This window comes from Dendrobates tinctorius, unplaced genomic scaffold, assembly GCF_039654945.1.
Source record: "Dendrobates tinctorius isolate UK_male_01 unplaced genomic scaffold, ASM3965494v1 ptg000060l, whole genome shotgun sequence".
NCBI classification, from domain to species: Eukaryota; Metazoa; Chordata; class Amphibia; order Anura; family Dendrobatidae; genus Dendrobates; species Dendrobates tinctorius.
This window is the reverse complement of record NW_027361728.1, coordinates 1,232,501-1,259,261: the sequence shown is the minus strand read 5'-3', so window position 1 is coordinate 1,259,261 and position 26,761 is coordinate 1,232,501. Positions and strand designations below refer to the sequence as shown.

At 42.3% G+C, this 26,761-nt stretch overlaps 1 protein-coding gene and 1 long non-coding RNA gene across 5 annotated transcripts in view; one reads left to right on the top strand and one right to left on the bottom strand.

Annotated features, from left to right (window-relative positions):
- The window catches only part of LOC141092469 (uncharacterized), a 28,518-nt gene extending 27,653 nt beyond the window's left edge, over nt 1–865 (bottom strand). Inside the window, exon 1 of the long non-coding RNA XR_012232810.1 lies at nt 771–865. This is a non-coding gene — a long non-coding RNA (uncharacterized lncRNA). The remainder of the gene's footprint in view (nt 1–770) is intronic.
- The window catches only part of FGF12 (fibroblast growth factor 12), a 725,478-nt gene that overhangs the window by 372,985 nt on the left and 325,732 nt on the right, over nt 1–26,761 (top strand). Inside the window, exon 1 of one of the 4 annotated variants that reach the window (XM_073578630.1) lies at nt 17,090–18,069. The exons of 2 other annotated variants lie outside the window; for them this stretch is intronic. In XM_073578630.1, coding sequence (XP_073434731.1) covers nt 17,871–18,069 — 199 coding nt within the window. In that variant the 5' untranslated portion in view covers nt 17,090–17,870. Of the gene's footprint in view, nt 1–17,089; nt 18,070–23,180; nt 23,933–26,761 lie in introns of those variants that run through there. One more of the 4 variants, XM_073578629.1, reaches the window with a different exon arrangement.

The following is a 26,761-nucleotide window of genomic DNA, read 5'->3' as shown; positions in this document are numbered from 1 at the left end:
GGCAGTGCTCCTCCTTGCACAAAGGCAGAGGTCGCAGTCCTGCTGCTGGGTTGTTACCCTCCTATGGCCCCTTCCACTTCTCCTGGTGTACTGGCCTGTCTCTTGGTAGCACCTCCAGCCTCTGGACACTACGCTGACAAAGCAAACCATCTTGCCACAGCTCGCATTGATGTGCCATCCTGGATGAGCTGCACTACCTGAGCCACTTGTGTGGGTTGTAGAGTCCGTCTCATGCTGCCACGAGTGTGAAAGCACAACCAACATTCAAAAGTGAACAAAACATAAGTCAGAAAGCATTGGTACTGAGATGTGGTCTGTGGTCCCCACCTGCAGAACCACTCCTTTATTGTGTCTTGATAATTGCCAATAATTTCCATCTGTTGTCTATTCCATTTGCACAACAGCATGTGAAATTGATTGTCAATCAGTGTTGCTTCCTAAATGGACAGTTTGATTTCACAGAAGTTTGATTTACTTGGAGTTATATTCTGTTGTTTAAGAGTTCTCTTTATTTTTTTGAGCAGTGTGCATGATCTTCAAAAAAAGAGTGGGCTACAAAGTAATATTATTAATGATAATAGGTATTAGCAGAATGGAGAAGGTATAGATGGGTATCACTCTACCAATAAAATACCACATTTTCCCAAATTTATATTTCTTTTTTATTCTATTTTGGCTCTGTGTAAATCACAATAGAAAGACAGAGTTAAATTGCTTTTAGGATTCCAAGTGAAATACAGAGTGGCATGTTACCCAATATGCACTCTTACCAAGGCCATGCATAATTGAGAAATTTGCTAGCGCTGCATGTCCAGTGACCCAGAGGAACCCGTGTGTTTTTCCATCCTTCAGCTGTTTTATGCCTAGGGGAAAAAACATATTTCAGTAAAGTGTCAGTTCATTTTAGCAGGCAGAATGCACATATTTGTTGCAAATGGCTACAGTGTCCATGGGTAATTTAGATCCAGAGTTTATAATTCAGCTCATTTAAAGGGACACAAAATATGGAAAGTTAAACATGTTAGCTGGGTGCGCAAAAAATAAGCCATCACCAAACCCGAGATCACAAAATATAGAGACTCTACAGGTCTTGAAAAATGGTGCCATTTTTCTTTTACCAAAGTTTGAATTTGTTATTCACCACTTAAATAAAAAGAACCTAGAAATGTTTGATGTCTATAAACTTGTAATGACCTGGAGAATCATAATGGCAGGTCAGTTTTAGCATTTAGTGAACATGTTAAAAAAAAAAAAAACAACACAACTGTGGAATAACACTCTTTTTGCATCTTCACCACACTTATGAGTATGTGACCAGGGGCAAGGGGCTTACATTTAAAGCACCACTCCAGTGCTGAAAAAAAATAAACGCTGGAGTGGTGCTTTAAGACTCTCTCATAGCCAAATCAGATCTCATACTTGAACGTACAATGGGCAAGATCCCGAAATACCGTGTCTGCAAATTGAGATTCTGGCCTGGCTTTTATCATAAGTCATATGGGAAGGCTTGTTAAAAGGTCGATATTGACTTTTAGGATCCCTGCTTCCAATAGGAGGCACTAGAGTTCTAGTCCTCTTCCTCGCCGAAGAGGAAATTTGCATAATACAATTAGAAACGTCCTACTGTTTCATTTACTATAATGCTATTGTATACTTGGTTGTGTCTGCTCATGTGCTACATCCCCTGATTTCCATCTTTTAACTACCTGATCTGGATCACTAACATTTAGTTTTACTCCATTATTCAACTCTGCAAGAACAAATAATAAAAATAACATGTTAGAATTGTAGACCAGCAGCCCTCATACTTTTTGTCTGACTCGCCTCACATCCTTGTGCCTGCACTTGTCAAAATTTTCCTGGAAAAGTTTCCGTTTGTCAAAACAGCCCTTCCAAAAAGAAAGATAATGTCTACCAACACGGGACCAAAGTGTGTCACGCCATGCGTAATGCTGCATATCAGCAGCTGCTAACTTTAGGGAGGCGTGAGCTTTCTGTAACAAATGGTCATGCAACCACATTGTGTATTTATAAGTATGAAAATGATTATTCATGGTTTATATTATATCAATAATATAGTTACATTTATAATGGACAAAATCCAAGGAAAAAACCAAAATTAGCGTATACCCCGTAATAAGGAAATAGAAATAGTACATGTAAATGCCAGAGGGTACTTAATTAACCCTATTTTGATTAAAAAAAAGTGTAAAAGTCATCCCACCACTTCAAGGTGTACCCAATCAGGATGGTCCAATCCTATCTCCAGTATTAAAACTTCACCTTGTGTCAGATGACCTCAGTGCAGGCAAGGGCAGGCAGGCTACTGGCTTGACTATTCAGACTCCCTGCCCATACAGATGAAATGACTAGCTCTGAAAGGGGGAGCCAGACCAATGATTGTACAAAGTACAATCAATTATTATTCATAGCTTATATTATATCACTAATTAAGTTACATTTATAATGGAGTAAAAAAATAAAAGTAACATACACAACGGAAGCTAGCAATCAGCACCAAGACATAACCATATACGTATAGATGTTGTTTGCAAACATTTTTTCTTTGCCCCAAGCATCTAAAACAATATAATGCAACATGGTCTTGATTAACAATATTAGACTGTTGCATGGTTAATGGGCTATAGACCCGCAAGCAAACCTTGTGTAAAGCGGATCCTGCCAGGTGCCTACCAGGACAGAGATTCCTATTGGCTTGAGCTGCTTTTTTCTTCTAGTAGAGGAAGCTCCAGTGAAGAAACTCTCCACACACAAACAGTAAAATCACTGCAGCTTTGTTGGTGTTCCCTATAATTAGGATTCGGTGAGTGGAAATCTCTTCCACCCACCTCTCCTCCGATGTTCCCAACCATCCTACAGTGCTCCCAATAGCATGTCCTTCCCTTTCTGCTGCTGCCTGTGCACCTCGCCCCAGGTACAAAGTCTCAAGAAGAGGCAGGTAGAGGTTGAGAGCTTTTGTAAGTCGCAGTGACACCGCTCTCATAGTGAACTTTCCCAAGATCTGAGAACATCGACCACAAGATCTGTGAACATCGACTACACGAGTCTGTTGACTCCGTAGTGAACACATTTAGGGAGATACTGTAGTTTTGCCAAATTTAACAGAGCTGTGATGAATACCATAAAGTAGCTCCTGTCAAAATTATAATTCTCTTGTAAAAAATATTGTTTTTTTACTAGATACTACTCTATAAACGGCATAGCCTGCTGCACCAGTATTTTCTTTCTTAGAACAGGGCCATTCACACACAGCATATTTTATATTCATAAGGAGAGCACTTTAATCACAAATATATCAATCTGGGAGGTGGAGGGGAGAAGACATAAGTTTCTCCATTAAGATAAGGCAGAAGAAGGTAAAAAATGCTTCACAGGTAATGTCCACTAAATTCACAGCTTGCAGCTCCACAACACAGCATATTAAGGAAAACATTTCAAATGAATGAAAATGAGCAATATATATATAAGCTAACAACATAGTACAACCTGAACTTCTGAGGGTACATGGATCCATATTAAAAAAAAATTCTGTGATAAAGGTGGACCTTTAAAAATATATGTGCTTACATATACAGTAGTACCACAATTAGCAGCTTGTTCTTTATGCTGACAGCCTATTGTCTGTAAATGATGGCCCAATATGTAGAAATATTATATTTAAAGACTGTCCTACATCTCCACCAGGACCTTCTCCTGCCATGTCTGCTTCTTCAGCAAGTAGGGCTGAAACCAGAAACTCTGACCCTGTCCAGCCACTGGTATTTTACCCTATACTATAAAAAGCTGTTTTAAGCTCCCTTTTTTTCTTACTGTTGGACAATATCTTATTTGGACTTTTGTAGTATCAGGAAAGGCTCAGATTAATAGCAGAGAGAATTGATGGAAGGCTTCTGCTAAAATGATATGGGAAGACTGTGATATCATGAAATGAAATTCATATGTACGAGAGCAGATCATCAAGATCTAGGCCACAGAAGTAGTTTAGTGAAACATTCACACAACACAGAATTGATCATTACTCAATAACAATTCACTTTTGTCTTTGTCAGCAATAAAGTACTGTAGTATAAAATATCAAATTACTCGTCACGGCTAAATGATTTCAATACAACCAGAGAAACGTGACAGCTGTCAAAAAACTGCTTAGGACTTGCCTCACGGCTTATTAGTCAGATTGAAGAGGAGTCTCTTAATGAATCTTTCTTTTGAAGACGTCTAGTAGAAAACTCTCATTCACAAGTCTGCTACTATTTTTTTTTAGTTCCCTTGACTGCAATTTAATCTGAAAATTTCTATTCCGACTTTCAGCAAAGTCAGATAAATGGGAACTTTAAATGAAACGCCTCCGCCGGCCAGAATAAAGTGGTTTATTCCAAAGAAGGCTCTGTGGATTTCATCATGAAGTTTTACTAGTTCTGAGTTGGGTTGTAAATAGCATTAATATATGGGCACAGAATATACTTCTCCACGTCTCTACATTTCTTGTCTTTAATTGACTATTATTATAAGATTTATTTTCTATGTTGCTTGGTTTTGATACAATAACTCAATAAGCAGCGATGCAAATACATTGTAAAGTTTCAAATGTGATAAGAACGATGTAATGAAAGGTTTCTGAGGACAGAACACACAATTGGATTCTAAAGCCAGCTTCACTAAAATGTCCTAAAGCCAAACTCAATTAGACTGGAGAGTTGAGACAAGCTTTGTTTAGCGTGAGGACTGTTCTGATGGTTGACTGTTCCTAGAAATTTGCTATTACAGCTCTCGAAAACCATTATTGAGGACATTTGTCATTGCTCGTTTCAAAATGACATATCTTTCAGATGTTGCAAGTGATGTTTGAAAATTACAGTGAAATTAGAGCGAAAAAAAGAGTGAAATTCAATTATTAAACCCTCAATACTTCTTTTTATAAAATACTTTTTTCTGCGGCTTGGTAAAACTATGATGTTGCAATATTGCAAAATTATTATCTCTCCAATTAAATGTCCTTTCTCAAGGCTAAATACATTTATTTCTTAATCGTTTCTCATAACTTAGGTTTTCAGTGCCTTTTATGATTTTTGCAGTTTGTGTTCTGTATATTGTAGATAGGACTGCACTAATGCTTCGTCACTGGTAACATGGTAAGAGTCTGTCCCTGTCTAGGGAGCCCATGCAAGTTTAAATATCAGCATCCTACAGACTTTAGAAGCAGCTAGCTGGCATGCATTGATGTTTAATAAATGCTCCTCAGGTATATCCCAGTCCTTTTCCACTGGTGACTACCAGTTTTACATCCCAAAGTATATATAATGCATGCAGATTATCTGTATCGGCTCCATAACTATTCTATACATTTACCCACATAAAAAAAAATATGCCAGTTGAATCAAAACATTTGATTGACAACTTATGTAATTTTTTAACTGGGCACAACACTGATGTCACTAATTGCTGAATATAAATCATTACCTGAGCATACAGGAAAGATGTATATCTTTGTACCGTGTTAGCCAGTAGATAGAAAAATATTCAGGATTGAGAGTTACCATCTTTTCAGTTAGCCATTAAAAGGTATCAACTACTGAGGACTCTCAATCCTGAATATTTTTCTACCTGAGCATAAAGATTTTTGATTATATTGTATAACTAGAGATGCGTTCTTTTTGTGTTTCTCGCATCTTCTAAACGTCAGCACATTTTTCTGCCACTCTGCCTACTTGGACAGACATTGCCATTTATGTTCATTACTTTAACAAACTTGGATTAAAATTATGTTGGGTACCTCCTATTAACTCACACGCCTTTGTCAATGGGAAAGAAACTTTCCTTACTAATACCTTCATTAGCACAACACATTTTAAAATTATTTTTCTTGCATACTACTGTTAATATGTAAACCTGTTAATTACATCCTTTGCAATCATGTGGACAAATAGGTTTATAGAAAGTATATCGTAATAATGCATGTATTTCTATTGAAGCAAAATCAAATATTCGCATAACGATTCAATGTCAACTACAAATATGGTACATACATTTAGGTGTCGGGGAGTATAACTTCGCCGTTGCATAATTCATGTAATGCATATTTCTTCATTTTTTCAATTCCTTTTTTATAATTTGCTGTATTATGATTATAGAAATATTTCACTCAGTCATTTTAGAGTTTAAACAATGGCATTAATGAGGTTGTCTACTTCTCAATTAACCCTTTCTAAATCACTATAATTCATCCAGATTTATTTATTTTACTCATTTATATAGCGCCATTAATTCATCAGCGCTTTACTGACATTATCAGCACTGTCCCCGATGGGGCTCACAGTCTAAATTCCCTATCAGTATGTCTTTGGAGTGTGGGAGGAAACCGGAGTACCCGGAGGAAACCCACGCAAACACGGGGAGAAAATGCAAACTCCTTGGTGGGATTTGAACCCAGGACCCCAGCGTTGCAAGGCTGCAGTGCTACCCACTGAGCCACCATGCTGCACAGACTTCTGTATTCACCTCCAATGGCAGCACTGTTCCAGTGGTGTCAGCACTAGCTCTCTAGAGGCAACATTGTCACGCGATCTTACGGCCAATCAGCAGCCATATCAATTTTCCCTGCTTCGAATGTAATTCGTATCCAGAAAAAGTCAGAGCTTTGGCTGTTCTCTCACTTCCTCTGGATGTCTGATTTTCCCGAAGGAGGGTGACAGTGAACCGTCCACTGATTGGCAACATGGATGCCATGTATTGCTATGTCACGCAAGCCACGGGAGACCCTATGCAGAAACAAACAGGCCAACAATAATGCTGAAAGAAAAAAAAAATCTAAAGTTAGTGTCTACCAGACAAGTGCTCATCCAAAACTACTGTACTGAGTTATGCCAGTCTCATTTAACGTCCATCTATGCCACACAAATTTTGCAGCTTGTTACAGCTGCTGTCTTTTTGGATGTATGCCTACATTATTATTATTATTTATTGTTATAGCGCCATTTATTCCATGGCGCTTTACATGTAAATTGCATGACATTACATGACATGACATTACTTGTTAATTTTTGGGGAGAGGGGGGATAATTGTGTGAATAATTGTGTTATAAAAAATATGTTAGAGAATTTTTAAAAATTCCAGACATTTAAGGGTGACAGTCTACTTTGCAAAGTGTGTTTGCCACAAACTACTACTGTTTTTTTGCATGCCTATTTCTTCATCCAAATTTGTCATCAATACATTCTACATACACACTACAGATTGTTGCCTCTACTGTTTTTTTGGATGTGTACCTACAATTTCTTGTCTTAGAGCTGGAAATCATGAAGGGGAGCTCAGGTCATTTCACACATGGAAACAATGATCAGCTGAGTCAGGTGTGTTGATTGTGTAGTTGATATGACCTTGGAACAAGATTGGGGTGAGGCAGTATTGATATCATCAGAAGAGGATGGTAGTAGTATTAGAGATAAAGAGCAGAACCAACGTTAGGCCAAAAGATTTTCCAGGGACAGATCTGCTTTTCGGCTCAGGAGCATGTTGCTACAACTGCTGTGGGTGGAGGAGGCTCAACAGCAGGCCCTAGTTGTAGTTTGGATGGTGGCAAATCCTATGTGCAGCCATCTTGAGTGTGGAAATTGTTTGCTATTTTGCTAGCCGACTAATCTTTTACAGTGAGCAGGCTCTGCAGGAGGAAAACAATCTATGTAAGTCCCAGCCGAAAGAGACAACAAACTACAGGTCTCCATTAGCACATGAAGCAGCATCACTTGCTCATATGAGAAAAGCAAGTTTTCCAGCCATATGAGGAGAGTTCAAGCTGTCCTCCTAACCTTTCTCCTCGCAGAGAGGCCAGGTCTCATTCTCAATTAAAATCTGGTTTGTCTCATTATCACCAACTACTTTTTGTACATTGACTCCTCCTCTTTCTCTGTCAGACTCTCAGTCATTACTGATATCATATCCTATACTCCCAGTCATCTGCTTGTATGCCAACTCAACTCTCACCTGGTAAAATTACTGGTGGTGCAGTCACTGCCATACCACTTAATGGATTCCACTGCCTTTTCAGAAACGATGGTGTGAACTCAGGAGGATAATAATAATAATAAATCTTTATTTATATAGCGCCAACATATTCCGCAGCGCTTTACAGTTTAACAGTTTCAGGATCACTAATAGATACCCAGCCGCTATTATTTCTTGCAGAAAGGGTTGCATCCTCTGTGCTTTCACGTGCAGAAGAATGTAAGCCACTCTCTACATTCCCCATTAAGATCAAAAGTGCAATGCATTTTTTATACATGGAGTAGCATTATGGACAGCGACAGTCTTTCACCTGCTGTATTAATGTTTTGAATGGCAGAGAAACTTCACCACAACCAGGATGAAGCGCCTCCATGGTTGGTCACTAGATTTGGTTCAGGCAGTGCTTATCCATCTTAACCTATACCTTCTCTGGAATGGATATGACCTCTATCCTCAACATCAACATGGCAGAACATGACCTGCTCTGTCTTTTACATTATTTTGTTCTAAGGGGTTGGCCGGTCAAAACCGCTAAGTCTGCAGTCACTCTGTGTGACTGTAGAATTAAGAATCCCCCTAGCGCATGCACTGTGCAATGCGGGGATTCACTAGTTTCAGACCCGGGACTGGAGGGTATGTATGAGTTATGCATACCCTCGGCCAATGGTGCGGCTTTGCTCTCCATAGACTTGGTAACTTGGGTTACTTTGAAATCCACTATTAGCAGCTTATGAAGGCTACTTGTCGCCTGCTAAAGTCCTTTGAAAAGGCTATTTATTTTCTTAGTAGGGACAACTAAGAAATCAACAGTGTTACACCCCCCTCATTTTTAAATACTGAAAAAACTCACAAGGATGCAACCAGAAATAGAGGAAGAACAGTAACTTCTACAACACTTATTCCAAAAAAGTTGGGCGCCAATGTCAAATGTAAAGAAAACAAGAATTCAATTATTTGAAAATCTCTTAAAGCCAAAGAACATAGAACACAGATCAAAAGTTGAAAATAAGACATTTTTTACATTTCATTTGAAAAAAATAGATCAAATGAAATTGATGACAGCAACACATCTCAAAAAGGTTGGGACAGGGTTAACAAAAGGCTGCAAAAGTAAGTGGTACCAATGAAAAACAACTTAAGGGTAGACTCAAGTAACATGACTGTATATAATAAAGAGCATGTTAGTGAGGCAGAGTGTCTCAGAAGCCAAGATGGTCAAAGAGTCACACCACGCATCTGTGAATAACGGCATCTAAAAATTGTGTCAGAATCAATTTTTAGAAAAATGTTTAACATAAAATTGCAAAGACATTGAATATTCCACCATCTACAGTGCATAATATAGTCAAAAGATTGAGAGATTCTGGAGGAATCCATGTTGACATGGGACAAAGCCGACTGTCAGTATTGGATGCTCATGATGTGTGGGCCCTTAGGTGACCATGCATTAGAAGCAGGCATGATTCTGTTATACAAATCATTGCATAGAATCAGGAATACTTCCAAAAATCATTATTTGTGAATACAGTTCATTGTGCAATCCACAAATGCAAGATAAAGTTTTATCAAGCAAAGAAGAAGCCATATATCAACACAATCCATAGTTTCTGGAGTTTCCCCTGGGCCAAAGATCACTTAAAATGGACTATTTGAAATTGGAAAACTTTTCTGTGATCAGATGAATCAAAATTTGCAATTCTTTATGGAAACCACGAGCGCCAGGTAGGAGCAACAGCAAGTGGATATGGAGGGGGACATTGAGTTAACGCGGGTAGAGGACAAAACTGACAGTGTGAAATTGATGATGATGATGTCAATGACAACAACGCTGACTATGATAACCGACCATCGCAGCAAAGTGTGGAAAGTGAACCAACGGTCATAATGGTGAGCATGGCAAACTCCATGCTCAATTTCTTGTGATATGACTTTCGTATTGTTAGCATGAAGCAAAGGGTTGACTATTTTATGCTTTTAGATTCTTGCCATAAATGCAAAACATGGATTTTTGTACTGGATAAACTGTGTTCCCTGCTTGGCAAAGCTTTCATTAAGTATGATACCAGCTAACCACAATCTGACCTGAAGATCCTTCTTAGCTTTCCGCAGAGCCAATGCTATCGACTGTTCCAGTGCCACAGCTACAAGTAGCCAAGGCAGCAGCAATTACAGTATTATTGACATGGTGGACCAGATGTTTTTATCTGCTGCTGTGACATATCTGACATATGTCATCAGAGGCTCATCAACTGAGCAGCCAGTTTCAGTCATACGTGGACAGTGACCTTTCACCAGCAGATTCCCTGAGCCTGGTCCCTATGGAATTCTGAGCCAGCACGTTAGATCAGTGGCAAAAACTAGCCAAGATTGATATCGGCATACTGTTTTATCCAGCCTCTTGTATTGTCAGAGAGGGTATTTAGCACTGCAGTTGGTTTTCTTATTTTCAAGCAGGCCAGATTGTTCTTCGAAGTTCAGAAAACCTTCATTTGTAAAAATGAATCAGGACATGGATCAGTGAGGATGTGCATTCACTTATGGCTGATGCCAATGATTAGGTCTTCCATGGCATCTGCCTGTGCTTTGTGCTCTATACTGTTCTGCTGCTGTCAGGGCTGATTCTGCCATATAGCCAGGGAACTACTGCCTGTCCATCATGTTATAGTCATGGACGAAATTGTTGGCACTCTTGAAATTGTTCCAGAAAATGAAATATTTTATGCAAGAAAATTATTGCAATTACACAGGTTTTGTTATACACGTTTATATAATTTATGTGTATTGGAAAAGCACAAAAAAAACAAACATAAAAAAAGGGCAAATTAAACATAATTTCATATAATTTTCCAAAAAATGGACCAGACAAAATTGTTGGCACCCTCAACGTAATATTTGGTTGCACATCCTTTGGAATAAATAACTGCAATCAGTCGCTTCCTATAACCATCATCAAGCTTTTTACACCTCTCAACTGGATTTTTTGACCATTCTTCTTTTGCAAACTGCTCCAGATTAAGTACAAATATAGCCCAAATACTGGAAAAAAAAATTTTGTTTCTCTTCAAAAGCTAAACTCACTGGAAATATAGTAGCAAAAAAATCTCATGAATGAGCTATTAAGCATAACAAGAGATCAAAATTGGAGTTTTTTAAGCTAAATAATTTATTTAGAATAATTAATAGAGCATGAATGCTAAATGCAAGTTACAGCAGACATAAGCACAATATAATTAAACCAGCACCTTGACAGTTAATAAAGTTTTTATCTATATAAAACATGTAGTTTTTTTTCTTTTCACAAATAGAATACAAAGTAAACAGCAAACTCCCCATTTACATGATATGTATGCCCAGATAAGGTTTTGCATACAATAAGTACCAAGAGTAAACTGCTAAATATAAAGTGCATGTGTGCCTTGTATCAAAAAGCCTAATAGGCGTTAAGTGTAACCAGAGTGAGAGCTGCCCATACAGATTCCAAAGTGAGATACAAGGGCTGCATTGAAAGTAACAACTTACATGTGCTGTATATGTCGCTGTGAAACCAGCCGCCCCTACGCGCGTTACGCCGCAGCTTCATCAGGAGGCGTGGTTTACAAGTGCCCCGGATCTAGTTTATATAGTGCGGTCAACCAATAAGCCGCTTTCCTTACTAAAGCTTGTAAAATTCAGGACCTGCGCTGTAGCGCCCACAGTGACGTCAGCAGTATCCAGCTCTAAAAGTCCACAGCATTACTCTCACACCCATATTTGTGCTATGTACTATGCATTATACATAATTGGGTGTACAATTACTTTTTGATATGACATATGATGTGTATATTGTATGCCATGTGTTATTTTTATGTATATTTGTTTCTAATAGTGACATGATATATAGTTGTTATAGCTATATGATGCACATACACTTTCATATGTCGTGCACACACATTATGCCAGCTTTTTATATAAAAAAAATTTTTGTGCTTATAATTGATACATGTGTGTGCCTTTGCACTCTATGTCAGGCACATTCACTTTAATGGTTTACACACACTTCTTTAATTATTTTAGTATCATTATGCTTTATTCCCTCACTTTCAACACTTGCTATCACTTTAAATCGTGATTATCATTCTTCATATTTATTTTATTTTCTTGTCCTCACTTGAGCGCATGCCCAGTTCTGTCCTCCCTAGGAGCCTTCTGACGTGCCCAGTCTGGTATGTGGCTGTCTCTGGCTGCTGCGCAGCTTGAGCCGCTTTCATGCTAATGAGCGCTGATGATAGACTCCCTGTTTATAGTGGGGACTCAACAGCGCATGCGCCGGTAATGCTGTGGACTTTTAGAGCTGGATACTGCTGACGTCACTGTGGGCGCTACAGCGCAGGTCCTGAATTTTACAAGCTTTAGTAAGGAAAGCGGCTTATTGGTTGACCGCACTATATAAACTAGATCCGGGGCACTTGTAAACCACGCCTCCTGAGGAAGCTGCGGCATAACGCGCGTAGGGGCGGCAGGTTTCACAGCGACATATACAGCACATGTAAGTTGTTACTTTCAATGCAGCCCTTGTATCTCACTTTGGAATCTGTATGGGCAGCTCTCACTCTGGTTACACTTAACGCCTATTAGGCTTTTTGATACAAGGCACACATGCACTTTATATTTAGCAGTTTACTCTTGGTACTTATTGTATGCAAAACCTTATCTGGGCATACATATCATGTAAATGGGGAGTTTGCTGTTTACTTTGTATTCTATTTGGGAAAAGAAAAGAAAAAAAAACTACATGTTTTATATAGATAAAAACTTTATTAACTTTCAAGGTGCTGGTTTAATTATATTGTGCTTATGTCTGCTGTAACTTGCATTTAGCATTCATGCTCTGTTAATTATTCTAAATAAATTATTTAGCTTAAAAAAACTCCAATTTTGATCTCTTGTTATGCTTAATAGCTCATTCATGAGATTTTTTTGCTACTAAACTGCCCCAGATGTCTTATATTTGAAGGGTGCCTTCTATAAACAGAAATTTTAAGATCTCTCCACAGGTGATAAATGGGATTTAGATCCAAACTCGTTTCTGGGCACTTCAGAACTCTCAAGGGCTATGCTTGGGGTTATTGTCCTGCTTTAAGACCTATGACACAAACCCAGCTTTCTGACACTGGGCACTACATTGCAACCCAAAATCATTTGGTTAATCTTCAAATTTCATGAAGCCTTGCACACAGTCAAGACATCCAGTGCCAGAGGCAGCAAAACAACCCCAAAACATATTTGAACCTTGTGACGACTCCTGGAGTGGACCCTCTGGGTCGTGACACCAACCCTCCCAGGGCGAGCTGACCTAGTGAAGACCACCCCCTATACAGGGAGCGTCAGGGGCAAGCCCCAGGGGGTGAGGCACCACGACTGCTGGCACCAGGCGGCCGGCTCACAGGAGACACGAGTGGGTGAGAGTGTCTGCAGGAACGTGTAAAGTGTGGACACGGGAACACGTGGTATAGAGACTTCGTTCGTCCGGGTGTGAGTGAAGCAGGAAGCGTGCAAGGAGCACGTCAGAGCACTGAGTCAGGCAGCAGGTGTGCCAGGAGGTGTAACAGAGTAAGAGACTGAGTACAGGATCAGAGTGTGTGCCCGGAGGCACAACTGAGTATAAGACAGAGCACGGAATCAGAGTGTGTGCCAGGAGGCACGACTGAGTATAAGACGGAGTACAGGGTAAGAGCGTGTGCCAGGAGGCACAACCGAGTATGAGACAGAGTACAGAGTCAGAGCATGTGCCAAGAGGCACAACCGAGTACGAGACAGAACACCGGGTCAGAGCGTGTGCCAGGAGGCACAACCAAGTACAAAGCAGAGTGCAGATTCAGAGCGTGTGCCAAGAAGCACAACAGAGTGCAAGGCAGAGGACCTGAGTACAGCGCACAGCCAGGCAGGGACACGGCAGACCAAGCCAGGAAGCACAACAATAATCAGGCACCTCCCCTAGGGGGAGGTCGTCTGATATAGCACATGACTACTACTGGTTCCGGGTCAGGACCTAGCCAGAAAGCACATGACCACTACAGGTTCCGGGTCAGGTCCTCCATTACCATAGAGAGGACCGAGCCCTATACAGCACTGACAGGAGCGCGCAAGCGCAAACGTGACATGTAGGAGGAGACCCGGGGACGAGAGCTGCGCGTGCGCACCCTACAGGACCCCCGGAGTGACCGCAGCTCCGGAAGAGAAGACGTCGGGACCGAGGTCCCGCCCCCAGGTGAGCACGGCATGACAAACCTCCACCATATTTGACTGTAGGTACTGTGTTCTGACGTTGTAACTTTTCATAAATTTTTCACCGCCATCCATGTTGATTAGCTACAACGCCATGAGTTTTTTGAGTATGTTGTGCACCATTGACAAAGGAACATAAAGATCTCTGGAGATGGACTTGTAACCTTGGGATTGTTGATAATGTTCAACTATTTTGGGTCTCAGACAGTTCCCTTCTCTTCTTTCTGTTCTCCATGCTTAGTGTGGCACACACAGACACACAATGTAAAGATTGCATCGATTTTTTCCCTTTTTATCTGGTCTCCGATGTGATTTTCATATTGCCCACTCTTGTTACTTGCCACCAGTGAATTTGAACGAGCATCACATGCTTGAAAGAAAGTTGTGTTCCCAAAATTTTGAAAAGGTGCCAATAATTGTGTCCAGAACATTTTGTTTTTTTGTGAAATGATGTCCAATTTGCCTTTTTTTCTGTTTTTTTTGTGTGTTGTTCCAATGCACACACACAGAAAATAAGCATGCGTATAACAAAACCTGTGTAAGTGCAATAATTTTCTTGGAATAATACTTTGCCCATAGTGTTCTATAGATATACTGTACTGCTGGGAACCTATCCTATAGAGCAGGGTTCCCCAACTCCAGTCCTCAAGGCCCACCAACAGATCATGTTTTCAGGATTTCCTTTGTATTGCACAGGTGATGCAATTATCACCTGAGCAATACTAAGGAAATCCTGAAAACATGATCTGTTGGTGGGCCTTGAGGACTGGAGTTGGGGAACCCTGCTATAGAGGGCTGATAAACCTGAAACTGCTCCCAAAAATCGGATAATTTTTATACTTTTTAATAAAAAAATCCATTGCTTCTTCTCTTTCCAAACAGCAATCCTTTTGCTGCTACCAAAGAGGGATAATTTTTGGAAGACTTGTTAAAAAGCTATTACATATTCATTTTTAAAACAACAAGCCTGTTGCTATTCCCCTAAAATGGATAATTTTTGCACCACTACTTGTTATACCTTCTTCCATGGTACACCGTTTGCGTATAAACACCAGTACTGCAGACATCTGCTTCCAAAAAATGGAAAAATTTTGGATAATTTTTGCACTGCAGATTATTTAATAGGTTCATAGCCACATGTTAAAAGGAATCTGTGATTAGATTCATGCTGACCAAAAGGAGACAAAATTGGTCCGATGGTATATCGAGCCAGATTTCCCCACCCAGTTTTGATTGATAGGTTTCTCACATTTGTGTATCTGTCAATCAACTGGAGTGGGGGCATGGAAAGGACAGACGGGGACTGCAAAGGACTAGTCAAGACTTTCCTTGTAGTCTACAGATAGATTTTAAACTATGTTTTATCTGAAATACTGCAGCATTTGAAATAAAAACATACCTGACAGCAATCGCACAGTCAGGTTCTGATTAATGCTGTCCAAATCGTAAGCAAATACCTTTTAAAGTCACTTTGACATTAGTAAGACTGTATTTGTGTTAAAGAGCTCGAAAGGCATTGAATGACACTTCTGAGCAATTATTATTTATTACTATGGCACCATTTATTCCATGGAGCTTTACATGTGAGGAGGGGTATACATAATAAAAACATAATACAGTAATCTTAAACAATACAAGTCACGACTGGTACAGGAGAGAGGACCCTGCCCGCGAGAGCTTACAATCTACTATACCAGTAGTCCCCAACCTTTCTGACCTAGAGAGCCACATTCGGCTCCGAGAGAGGGTCGCGAGCCACATCCAGCTCCCTCCCCGCTCACAGTATTGGCAACCAGAGCCCCCATTACGACTAAAATAACCAAAGCTTTTCCACAGAAATCACCCCGAAGCTCCCTCCCCCATCCAGCACTCCCAACACACTGTCATAACCAGCTTCAAGCACCTCCTCTGGCAGGTAGCATCATCCTGTCTCCAGCGTACCATACTTAAATTAAATCGAAACCCCTAAGACCAGTATAAGTGCATCCAGATCTTCTCTTCTGTGCAGGGCTACTCACAAAATTCACCATTTTCAGATGTGCTCTTCATACCTCTTTGCTAGACCTGGACCTAATGCACCAAGCTGGCAGACAGCCGCGAGCCACATGTGGCTCCTGAGCTACAGGTTGGGGACCCATGTGCTATACACATTTTTTCAGATCGATTGGAGGCTTTGCAGTATTGTAATTCGTAAAATATTTAATTTTTAGGCAAAATTTGGTGAAGCTGGCAAAATTGAATTTCAAAACATTTGTGTATCTATAGATATGACAGATCAGACATGTAACACAGTAGTATATGCAGCATCTAGTATGGAAGATGTGCAGTGATAAATCAGCCCTGTAATATGCAGCAGCCAGTACTGAAGATGTGCAGGGACAGATCAGCCCAAGGAAATATTGTAGTATATGCAGCAGCCAAAATAGATTTGCAGTGACAGATCGGACATATAACACACAGTAGTATACGCAGCTGTTTGTATTGGACATACGCAGTGACGGATAATCCCTGTGATGCACTGTAGTATGTGCGGTAGTCAGTAAGGACGGTATGCAATGACAGCTCAGACATCCAACACATTGTAGTGTATGCAGCATCCAGTATGGAGATGTGCGGTGTCGAATCAGCCATGGGCACATTGGATGTGAGTAGCAGGGGGACAGGCTGAATGAGAGCTGCAGTTCTCTCTGACCGCTGCTTAGAATTTCTCATCCAAACCTTGATCACGTAGGATTGCGTAGAGAGCACAGATAGGAGAGACAGGAAGAATGAGAGACACAGGAGCGCTGCAATACTACAGGCAGTGAGGGAGGTTTACATGCTGCAGCCAACGTCCATGTGATTACCTGCACTCCATCATGAACAGGCTCATCACCTAGGAGCTGCCAGAATGACTGTATGCTAAGGGTTCTGGCATTGGATTGCATGGACAACTTTAAGAGAGGAAGGAGGCTGATGCGAGGAGCTGACAGTGGGGACTCATCACCTCTGCACATCTGTGGGGAAGTTGTATCAGCGCTACCTGGGACCTCCCCCTAAGTTAAGGTTCAACATGATGAGACGATGACATTGAAGTGGTGCCAGCAATCTGTTCCCAGCTATGGATATATGTGGACTGTATGACAGGGATACGCTACTGGCAGGCACTGTGACACACATGTGATGATGAGCATAACATATAAGAGGAGCAAGAGAAGCACATCATGTGTGCAGGCGAAGATATATTTCTGCCATCTTCCAGGATGAGGCTGCAGGAGTCTTACAATCAGTAAAGGAGCGACGTGACCTGTGGAATCCCAGCAGGCAGCGCCTCATTGACCACTGCTTTGGCCCCTCTTCTTGCTTTGGATCAGTTCTGGAAATGGGAAGCATTGGGATGCTGCAGCCCTACTCTGAAGCTGTGGGCCTTTAGAACCGTTACGTGCTTGCAATCGTGACGCTCACTCGCCTGTCTACATACAACTGCGGCTTGTTAGTCACACGGAGTCTTCTGTTCCAGCATTGGGCTATACGGAGGTGAAGGGGGCTCCACTGCAAGGGACTCTATGTGAGGTGATACACTGTAAGGTGGCTGTTGGAGGGAGCTATGGCTGCGGCTATAGCCAGCTCCCTGATCCGGCAAAAGAGGCAGGCACGGGAGTCCAACAGTGACCGAGTGTGCACATACAAGACCCGCACTAGCCCCAGCAAGGACGGCCGGTCACTGTGTGAAAGACATGTCCTAAGTGTGTTCAGTAAAGTCCGATTCTGCAGTGGCAGGAAGAGGCCGGTGAGGAAAAAACCAGGTCAGTGCAAAAATGAGGGACACCACCAGATGTACCATAAGCAGGGCCGGACTGGCCATCTGACAAATGTCAGAAGGGCCTGTCTGGTCACCTTGTCTGCTACATTGTTAACAGAATCAGTGTTCTCTAGACACCCATACTGTTAAGAGTTGTGACGGAGCACAAAGTCACAAACTCCATCACTTAGCCCAGCAGGCCACGGGAATCAGTAGAAATATTGGTCATGTAGGAAATCTTGCTTTCCTGCATCCAGGGTAATATTAGTAAACATATACACAGCTTTTTCCAGTTATATAGTTGCTGTACAGTAAACTCCTGTTACTGTACATGAATATCAAGGACAGTTGCCCACACTACTGGACCAGTCATGCCACCTAATGTTCAAATATTGCCAGCTCTGCCAATAGAGTCACGATTTCACTGTTCACTACTTATATTAATGATGTCAGTCATCATATGTATGCCACCGCCAGCCGAACTGTGCCTGATTCTACATGCTTCATATTACACATACCATGCTATGTTATGTATTGTGCTGCTTTTCTCCTATGGCCACCACTTTGTGGTATCGTTCACATGCTGTGAAGGATGACTACCTGTCTTCTCTTTTTGCTTCATGCCTGATATGTCTCAAGTCATTATTAATCTGTTTTCTTATATGGTGGCAGGAGGTCACTTACATTATAGAGTAGACTAATCTGCTGTAAATCATCTATTGTGTAACAGTAGAATTGGCATGAACATTATATGAGTGCTAATTTTCATTATAGCTCCCACTGACATTATTATTTACTACTATAATCAGTGAATATAAAGGAAGTGTGGTGTATGCACGACTGCCCAGTTGAACTATGATCATTCAGATTGGTTTCTTATCTTTAAAAAGAAAAATCCAGGATGGCTAAAAATACCCATCAAAATATCAGACTTCATGCCTAAAAATTTGTTGAGAAGTATAGACATCTGTTCATGCAAGGGTTATTGTTGCTCTCATTGGAATATGCCCATTGTTTTGGGCATAAAAGTATTCACCTCGATTGTTGCTCTTGTTGGAATATGTACGTTGTAGATTCAGACTGAAGGCAGCAAAACCACGAAGGAACACATATGGAAACAAAAGAAACACTGGGTGCTAAAGCTTAGATTCCACTTTTACTCTGATAACAGCTTTGCACAGCTTGATCAGGTAGTCTCTTGGAATAGCTTTCTCTTGAAGGAGAGGTGCAGAGCACTCGGTGACTGCTTTGCCTTCACTCTGCAGTCCAACTCATCCCAAACCTTCTCATTTGGGTTGAGGTTGTGTGATTGTGAAGGATTTGTCACCTGACATAGTACTCCATATCCCCACCTTCTTAGTCACATAGCCTGGAGTTGTGTTTTGGGTCATTGTCCTGATAAACAGAAACAAGATGGGAGAGCATGTAGTTGTAGACTTCTGTGGTAGCAGTACTAGGTACGTATAACTTGAATTTGGAATAAATCACTAACAGTATCACCAGCAAAACATCCTCATACCATCACACCTCTCCCTCCATGCTTCTAGTGGCAACCACACATGTAGATATCATCATCTCAACTTTTCTGCAGCTCTCAAAGACATGATGTTTGGTACCAAAAATCTCAAACTTTGACTCATCGGACCACAGTACAGATGTCAACTGAATTAAAGTCCAGTCTTTGTGTTGCTTAGTCTAAACAAGTCTTTTTTGTGTGCATTTCTCAGCATTGGCTTCTTTGCAGAAATTCAACTATATAGGCATACTTCATGAAATTTGCTCTGGACAGTTGCTGTTGAGATGTGTCTGCTATTTGTTTTTGTCTCATTTGGTGGTAGTATTTGGGGTGTTGTCAATTTGCATTTTTTGAGGCTGGTACTTCTGATGACCTTATCCTCAAAAGCAGAGGTAATTCTTGGTCTTCCTTTCCTGCGGCGGTCCTCAAGAGATAGTTTGATCATTATGATAGATGGTTTTCTTGACTGCATTAGAGGCTACTTTCAAGGCTCTGCCAATTTCCTGGATTAACTCAGCTTCGTGTCTTAAAATAATGATGGTCTCTCGTTTCTCTTAGTTGAGTGGTTGTTGCCATACTGTGACTAGGGCTCAGCACTGTATGGCCAATGTACCAACATTTCCTCTTAAAAATACACCTGATGGTCGCAAGCACTTTCTGAAGGTTGGTGATTCCACAAATGGGCTTTTGATAAAGCATACCTGTTCATTAGAAGACATTGCAGGTGGTGGAACGGAGGGCACAGGTAGGGTGATGGACATAGAGGAGGGAGGAAACATAGGCTGGTGCTGAACTGTGGAGAGCCTTGTGGAGAGAGTGATAAGATTATATTGGACTCTGTAGAGCAGGGGGTCCCCAACCTGTAGCTTGAGAGCCACATATCGCTCGTGGTCCCGTGATGTGTGGCTTGCAACTGTCTGCTAGCTTGGTGCATTAACACCGGGTTTAGCAAACAGCTATTAAGAGTACATCTCTAGATGGTGACTTTTGTGTGTAGCCCAAGAGAAAACCCTGGAGCTTGGCATGGTGCCTTGGTGTGAATTCAGTGGAAAAGCTTTGGCTGTCATACTGGTAATAGAGGGCTGTGGGTGTCACTACTGTGCATGGGGCAGGAGCTGGATGTGACTCGTGACCCTCTCAGAGATGAATGTGGCTCACAACCCTCTTTCGTAACTGGATGTGGCTCTCAGGGTCAGAAAGGTTGGGCGCCTCGGCTGTAGAGGATGGGCAACCAATGCAATAATGCTACACAAAGAAACAGTGTGTTTCAGGTGTGCATTAAAATTCATCCACAGGTGTGTCTCTAATTAACTCAGATGTTGCCAAAAAAAACTATCAGAAGCTTCCAAACACATGACATCACCACATGGGCAGTCCAGAATTGTTTACAGGAATAAAAACCTTAGTGTATGTAAACTTTTGAGATTGCAGTAAGTAATAAAAATGCCTTTAAACATTCTCTCTCTCATTATTGTGGCATTTGTCAATTATTAATAATTATGGTAATCCTAATTGACCTAAAACGGGAAAGGTTTATTCTGATTTCATGTCAGATATTGAGAAAAACATGCATATGTGTCTTTTTATATAGTGGATGTAAACTTCTGGTTTCAACTGTACATAAAGTGCAGCACAGATTCATCTCAGCTACAAGACGAGATCCTTAGATCAGGAACAGAACGGACATTTATAGGACATTTCAGAACTTTCCCAAATTATTAAGAAAAAAATTTACAGCACATCCTGCATTGTACTACTGAACCCAACGTATTTAGGAGTCGGAGGTGGTCCAGTTTATACTGATTCCACCAAAATGGACACCAACTCCATGACTTTAATAAAGGGGATGGGGAACTACAATACCCAGAGAGATTAGCACAATTAGGATTATTTCGTCTAGAAAAAATACGACTGAGGGGCGATCTAATAACCATGTATAAGTATATAAGGGGTCAATACAAATATCTCTCCAACGATATGTTTATACCAAAGGAAGGTGACGGTCACAAGGGGGCATTCTCTGCGTCTGGAGGAGAGATGGTTTTTCCACCAACATTGAAGAGGATTCTTTACTGTTAGGGCAGTGAGAATCTGGAATTCCCTGCCTAAGGAGGTGGTGATGGCGAACTCAGTCAAGGGGTTCAAGAGAGGCCTGGATGTCTTCCTGGAGCGTAAGGCTACTTTCACATTAGCGTTTTTTTGCGCAGCACATCGTGCGCAATAGAAATGCATGCAAAAAACGCATCATGCGTTTTTGAATGCGTTTGTGTGTTTTATGCGCATTCGTTCTCTAGGGGTTAAAACCAGTGTCTACACATTTTTACGCCAAAAATGCATGCGCGCGAAAACGCAGACGAACGCATGTCCATGCGCACGCCTGCGTTCCCATAGACTGTAATGCATTTTGTCGCATTCTATGCACAATCGTGCGCATGCGTTTTTTGACGCCTTTCGGCGGACCCAAAAATGCAACAGGTTGCGTCTGGCGCGCCTAGGCACACACCTTGAAAAAACGCATGCGCACGAAAACACATACGAACGCGTGCAAACGCAAGACCATGCGTCCCCCATGTTAAACATAGGTACGCATGCGCATGGACGCGCACGATGTGCTGCGCAAAAAAACGCTAATGTAAAACCAGCCTTAACAATATTGTATCTTACAGTGATTAGGTTCTTTAGAAGGACTTAGATCTGGGGATTTATTCTGACGGAATATAGGCTGAACTGGATGGACAAATGTCTTTTTTGGTGCCTTTCTAACTATGTTACTTTGATGCCACAGCCTCTAGGAAGCACAAGGAATTCGCTGTGATGTTGTGTAAATGCTGAAACAGCAAGCAGGGCTGGGGGGGGGGGACCTGTGTAAGTGTTGTATCAACACTGGGCACCTGATTTCAGGGGTTTGGAGCAGGAGTAAAGCAGGGGTGCTTTACCCTCCTGCAGTACTGTGGCCTCCTGGGGTGCAGCAGCCAGTGCTGAGGTAGATGGCGGGGTAGCAGTGCTAGCAGCTGACAGTGCCTGTGTCTTCCAGTGTCACAAGAGGCCACGCTGTTAGGCGCTGCTAGCCACTCACACCCTTAGGCTGGGCTCACATTGCGTTAGGGGCAATCCGCTAGCGGGATCCGTTAGATAGTGGTGCTAATGCTATCTAACCGATCCGTTAGCGCACCCATTGCCCGCAATGTTAATAATGCATACTAATGCATGCCGAAATCGGCATGCGTTATTTCCTGACGCACCATTGAACGCTGCTTGCAGCGTTTTTGGGTGCGTTGGCATTAATGCACAGCGAATGGACCAGTTTGCTGTGCATAGGAATTCATGGGCTAACGCATGGTAGCGCTAGGTACCGGAGTGCTATGCTGCTAAAGATACCAAAAATGACAGTGTTAGCGCATCCGCTTAACGGATCCGTTAAATGGATGCCCTAACGCAATGTGAACCTAGCCTTAGTAGGGTCTCCCTGCTGGATGTGACCCCATAACCACCACTACCTGTGGGCCAGGAATGAGTTAACCCTTCCCGCCCCTCTGCAGTTCCAGGCTTCCCCTTGTCAGCCTGCCAGGGAGAATTGCTCATCCTTACCTCGATCACGTAGGATTGCGTAGAGAGCAGAGCTAGGGGAGACTCGGGCGAGGTGCCGGCAGTGAGGGGGCTCCTCGCCCCGCCCGGGGGGCTGCAGGACGGCACTGTAGGAAGTTGTGTCAGTGCTACCTGGGACCTCCCCCGAGTTGTGGCTCAGGTGACAGTGTACAGCGGCGGGCTGCTCCGTGCACGGTGACACACGTGTGAGAGGACATCATGTGTGCCGGCCGGGAGACGCTGCTGCCAGGAGGAGGCTGCGGGAGCCCTGCAGTCAGTGAGGGAGCGGAGTGACCTGTGGAGCAGCAGCAGCGCATCACTGACCACAGCAGCGGATCCTCTCAGTGCCCGGGCTCCAGCCTGAGGATGGGACGCACCGGGACGCCGCAGCCCTGCTCCGGAGCTGTGCGGCTGTAGGGTGCATGAGGCGGCGGGACGCGCACTCACCGTCTGCGTCCATCTGCGGCTCGTTAGGCGCAGGGAGCCCCCCCCCAGCAGTGGGATATCCCGAGGGGTCAGTGGCTCTAATACAAGGGACTACCTGAGAGGGGGCTGCAGGGGGGAGCGATGGCTGCGGCTATAGCCAGCTCCCTCATCCGGCAGAAGAGGCAGGCGCGGGAGTCCAACAGTGACCGAGTGTGCACGTCCAAGCGCCGCACCAGCCCCAGCAAGGACGGCCGGTCACTGTGCGAGAGGCATGTGCTCAGCGTGTTCAGCAAGGTGCGCTTCTGCAGCGGCAGGAAGAGGCCGGTGAGGAAAAAGCCAGGTCAGTGCCAGACTGGGGGGAATATATGTATCCATGGGTGATATGTATGGATTATATATATCCATGTAATGTGTGTAATATATATGTATATGTTTCTGTGTGTGTTATATGTATGTAATTTATGTGTATGGATGTAATATTTACAATATGTATGTGTGTGTAAAATGTATATTACACACATTGATAGTGTTGCTAGCTATGTGTAAATATTGATATATTCTGACTTTACACCAGTACACACATATAAGTTGCATTTGTGTATAGATGTGCGGTATATAATAAACTACAGTGCAATTTACCTTGCAATATTCACAGTGTTTCCCGTTATGTAACTGCTGTACAATACCCTACTACTGTGTATGACTATCGAGGCCAACCTGCCACACACTGCCCACTCCTGCCGCCTCATGTACAGATAGTGGCGGCTCTGACAGTAGGCTCGCTCTCTACTAATGATGTCAGGTTACACATCTCTACGTATGTGATTACTATTATATCTATTTAAATACTTAGCGGTATTTCATTATCTATATACAAATCATAACACAACATGTAATGTGCTTCATGTGCCTCTCACATCCCTCAGGTTCATAGTACAGAATGGTATGTTCAATGCGTGTATGTGTGTGTATATATATATATAATAGAGATATAGATAATATATATATGTGTATATATATATATATATATATTATGATTTTCTCCTATGTCCACTTTATGGTATAGATCACATGCGGTGAAGGATGACTGCCCCTGTCTTCTCTCTTTGCTTTATGGTCATTATTAACCTGCTTTCTTCTATGGAGGCGGGAGGTCACTCACATTATAGAGAAGTAGAGTAATCTGCTGTAAATTATCCTCTGTGTAACAGTGGAAGTGGCATGACGTTATATGAGCGCTAATATTCATTATAGCTCCCATTGACGTTACTTTTATTTACTACTGTGTGTATAATCGGTGAATATAAATGAAGTGGTATAATAAGTGCGGTATTTGGAGGGCTGCTTGTAGACTGAACTATGATCACTAAGACATGGGTCTCTTACCATTTTTTTTTTAATCCTGAATTATTGAAAAATACCCACAGAACATTAGTCTTTATAGCAAAGTTTCTTAAGTTTGGCATGTGCAGTGCTGGGCAAAAGTTTTAGGCAGATTTGAGTAAATACTTCAAAACATGATTGCTTTCAAAAACCGAAAAGGGAAGAAATCTAAATTAAATCAGTATTTGAGGTGATCTAGCTTTACCTACAAAATAACATCAATTCTTCTTGGTTCATGTACACAAAGTTGGGGATTTTGTAAGATTTCAGTCAGATGTATGAGTAACCAGTTATACTAGACAGTTGATAATAACAATTAGGCTATGCACACACGGTGCAGATTCTGCTGCAGATCCGCAGCGTTTCAGGCTCTGTGGGTCCGCTGCAGATTTAGGTGCGTTGTACAGTACCATTGTTTTCAATGGTAAACTGAAAAACGCTGTGCACAGGCTGCAGATTTTTCCGCATGGATTTACTGCGGGTTCAAATCCGCAGCATGTCAAGCTGTCTAGCCGCCGCAAATCGTGCAGCTACGGGGACTCGGACATAATTATTATTATTATTATTATTATTTATTATTATAGCGCCATTTATTCCATGGCACTTTACATGTGAGGAGGGGTATACATAATACATACAAGTACAGTAATCTTAAACAATACAAGTCACGACTGGTACAGGATGAGAGAGGACCCTGCCCGCGACGGCTCACAATCTACAACGAGATGAGTGAGGATACAGTAGGCGAGGGTAGAGCTGGTCGTGCAGCGCTTTGGTGGATCGGTGGTTACTGCAAGTTGTAGGCGTGTCGGAAGAGGTAGGTCTTCAAGTTCTTTTTGAAGGTCTCCATGGTAGGCGAGAGTCTGATATGTTGTGGTAGAGAGTTCCAGAGTAGAGGGGATGCGCGGGAGAATTCTTGTATGCGATTGTGGGAAGAGGAGATAAGGGGAGTACAGAAGGAGATCTTGTGAGGATCGGAGGTTTCATGCAGGTAAGTGCCGGGAGACTAGGTCACAGATATACGGAGGTCTCAGGTTGTGGACGACTTTGTATGTCATGGTTAGGGTTTTGAACTGGAGTCTTTGGGTACTGGGGAGCCAGTGCAGAGATTGACAGAGGGGAGAGGCTGGGGAATATTGGGGGGACAGGTGGATTAGTTGGACAGCAGAGTTAAGAATAGATTGGAGGGGTGCGAGAGTGTTAGAGGGGAGGCCACAGAGCAGGAGGTTGCAGTAGTCAAGGCGGGAGAGGATGAGGGCATGGACTAGGGTTTTGGCAGATTCTTGGTTGAGGAATGCACGGATCCGTGAAATATTTTTGAGTTGAAGTCGGCAGGAAGTGGAAAGGGCTTGGATATGTGATTTGAAAGTGTCAAGGATAACCCCGAGGCAGCGAGCTTGTGGGACTGGAGAGAGTGGGCAGCCTTTTATTTTAATGGATAGGTCTGTTGGGGGGGGGTCACTTGAGATGGGCGAAAGATGATTAATTCTGTTTTGTCCATATTAAGTTTTAGAAATCTAGCGGAGAAGAAGGATGAAATAGCAGACAGACATTGAGGGATTCTGTTTAGTAGGGAGGTGATATCTGGTCCAGAGATGTAGATCTGTGTGTCATCAGCATAGAGATGATACTGAAAGCCATGAGATTCTATGAGCTGTCCGAGGCCGAAGGTGTAAACGGAGAAGAGCAGGGGCCCTAGGACTGAACCTTGCGGGACTCCCACGGATAGGGGGCGCGGTGAGGAAGTGGTGTGCAAATGGGAGATGCTGAATGTCCGGTCTGCTAG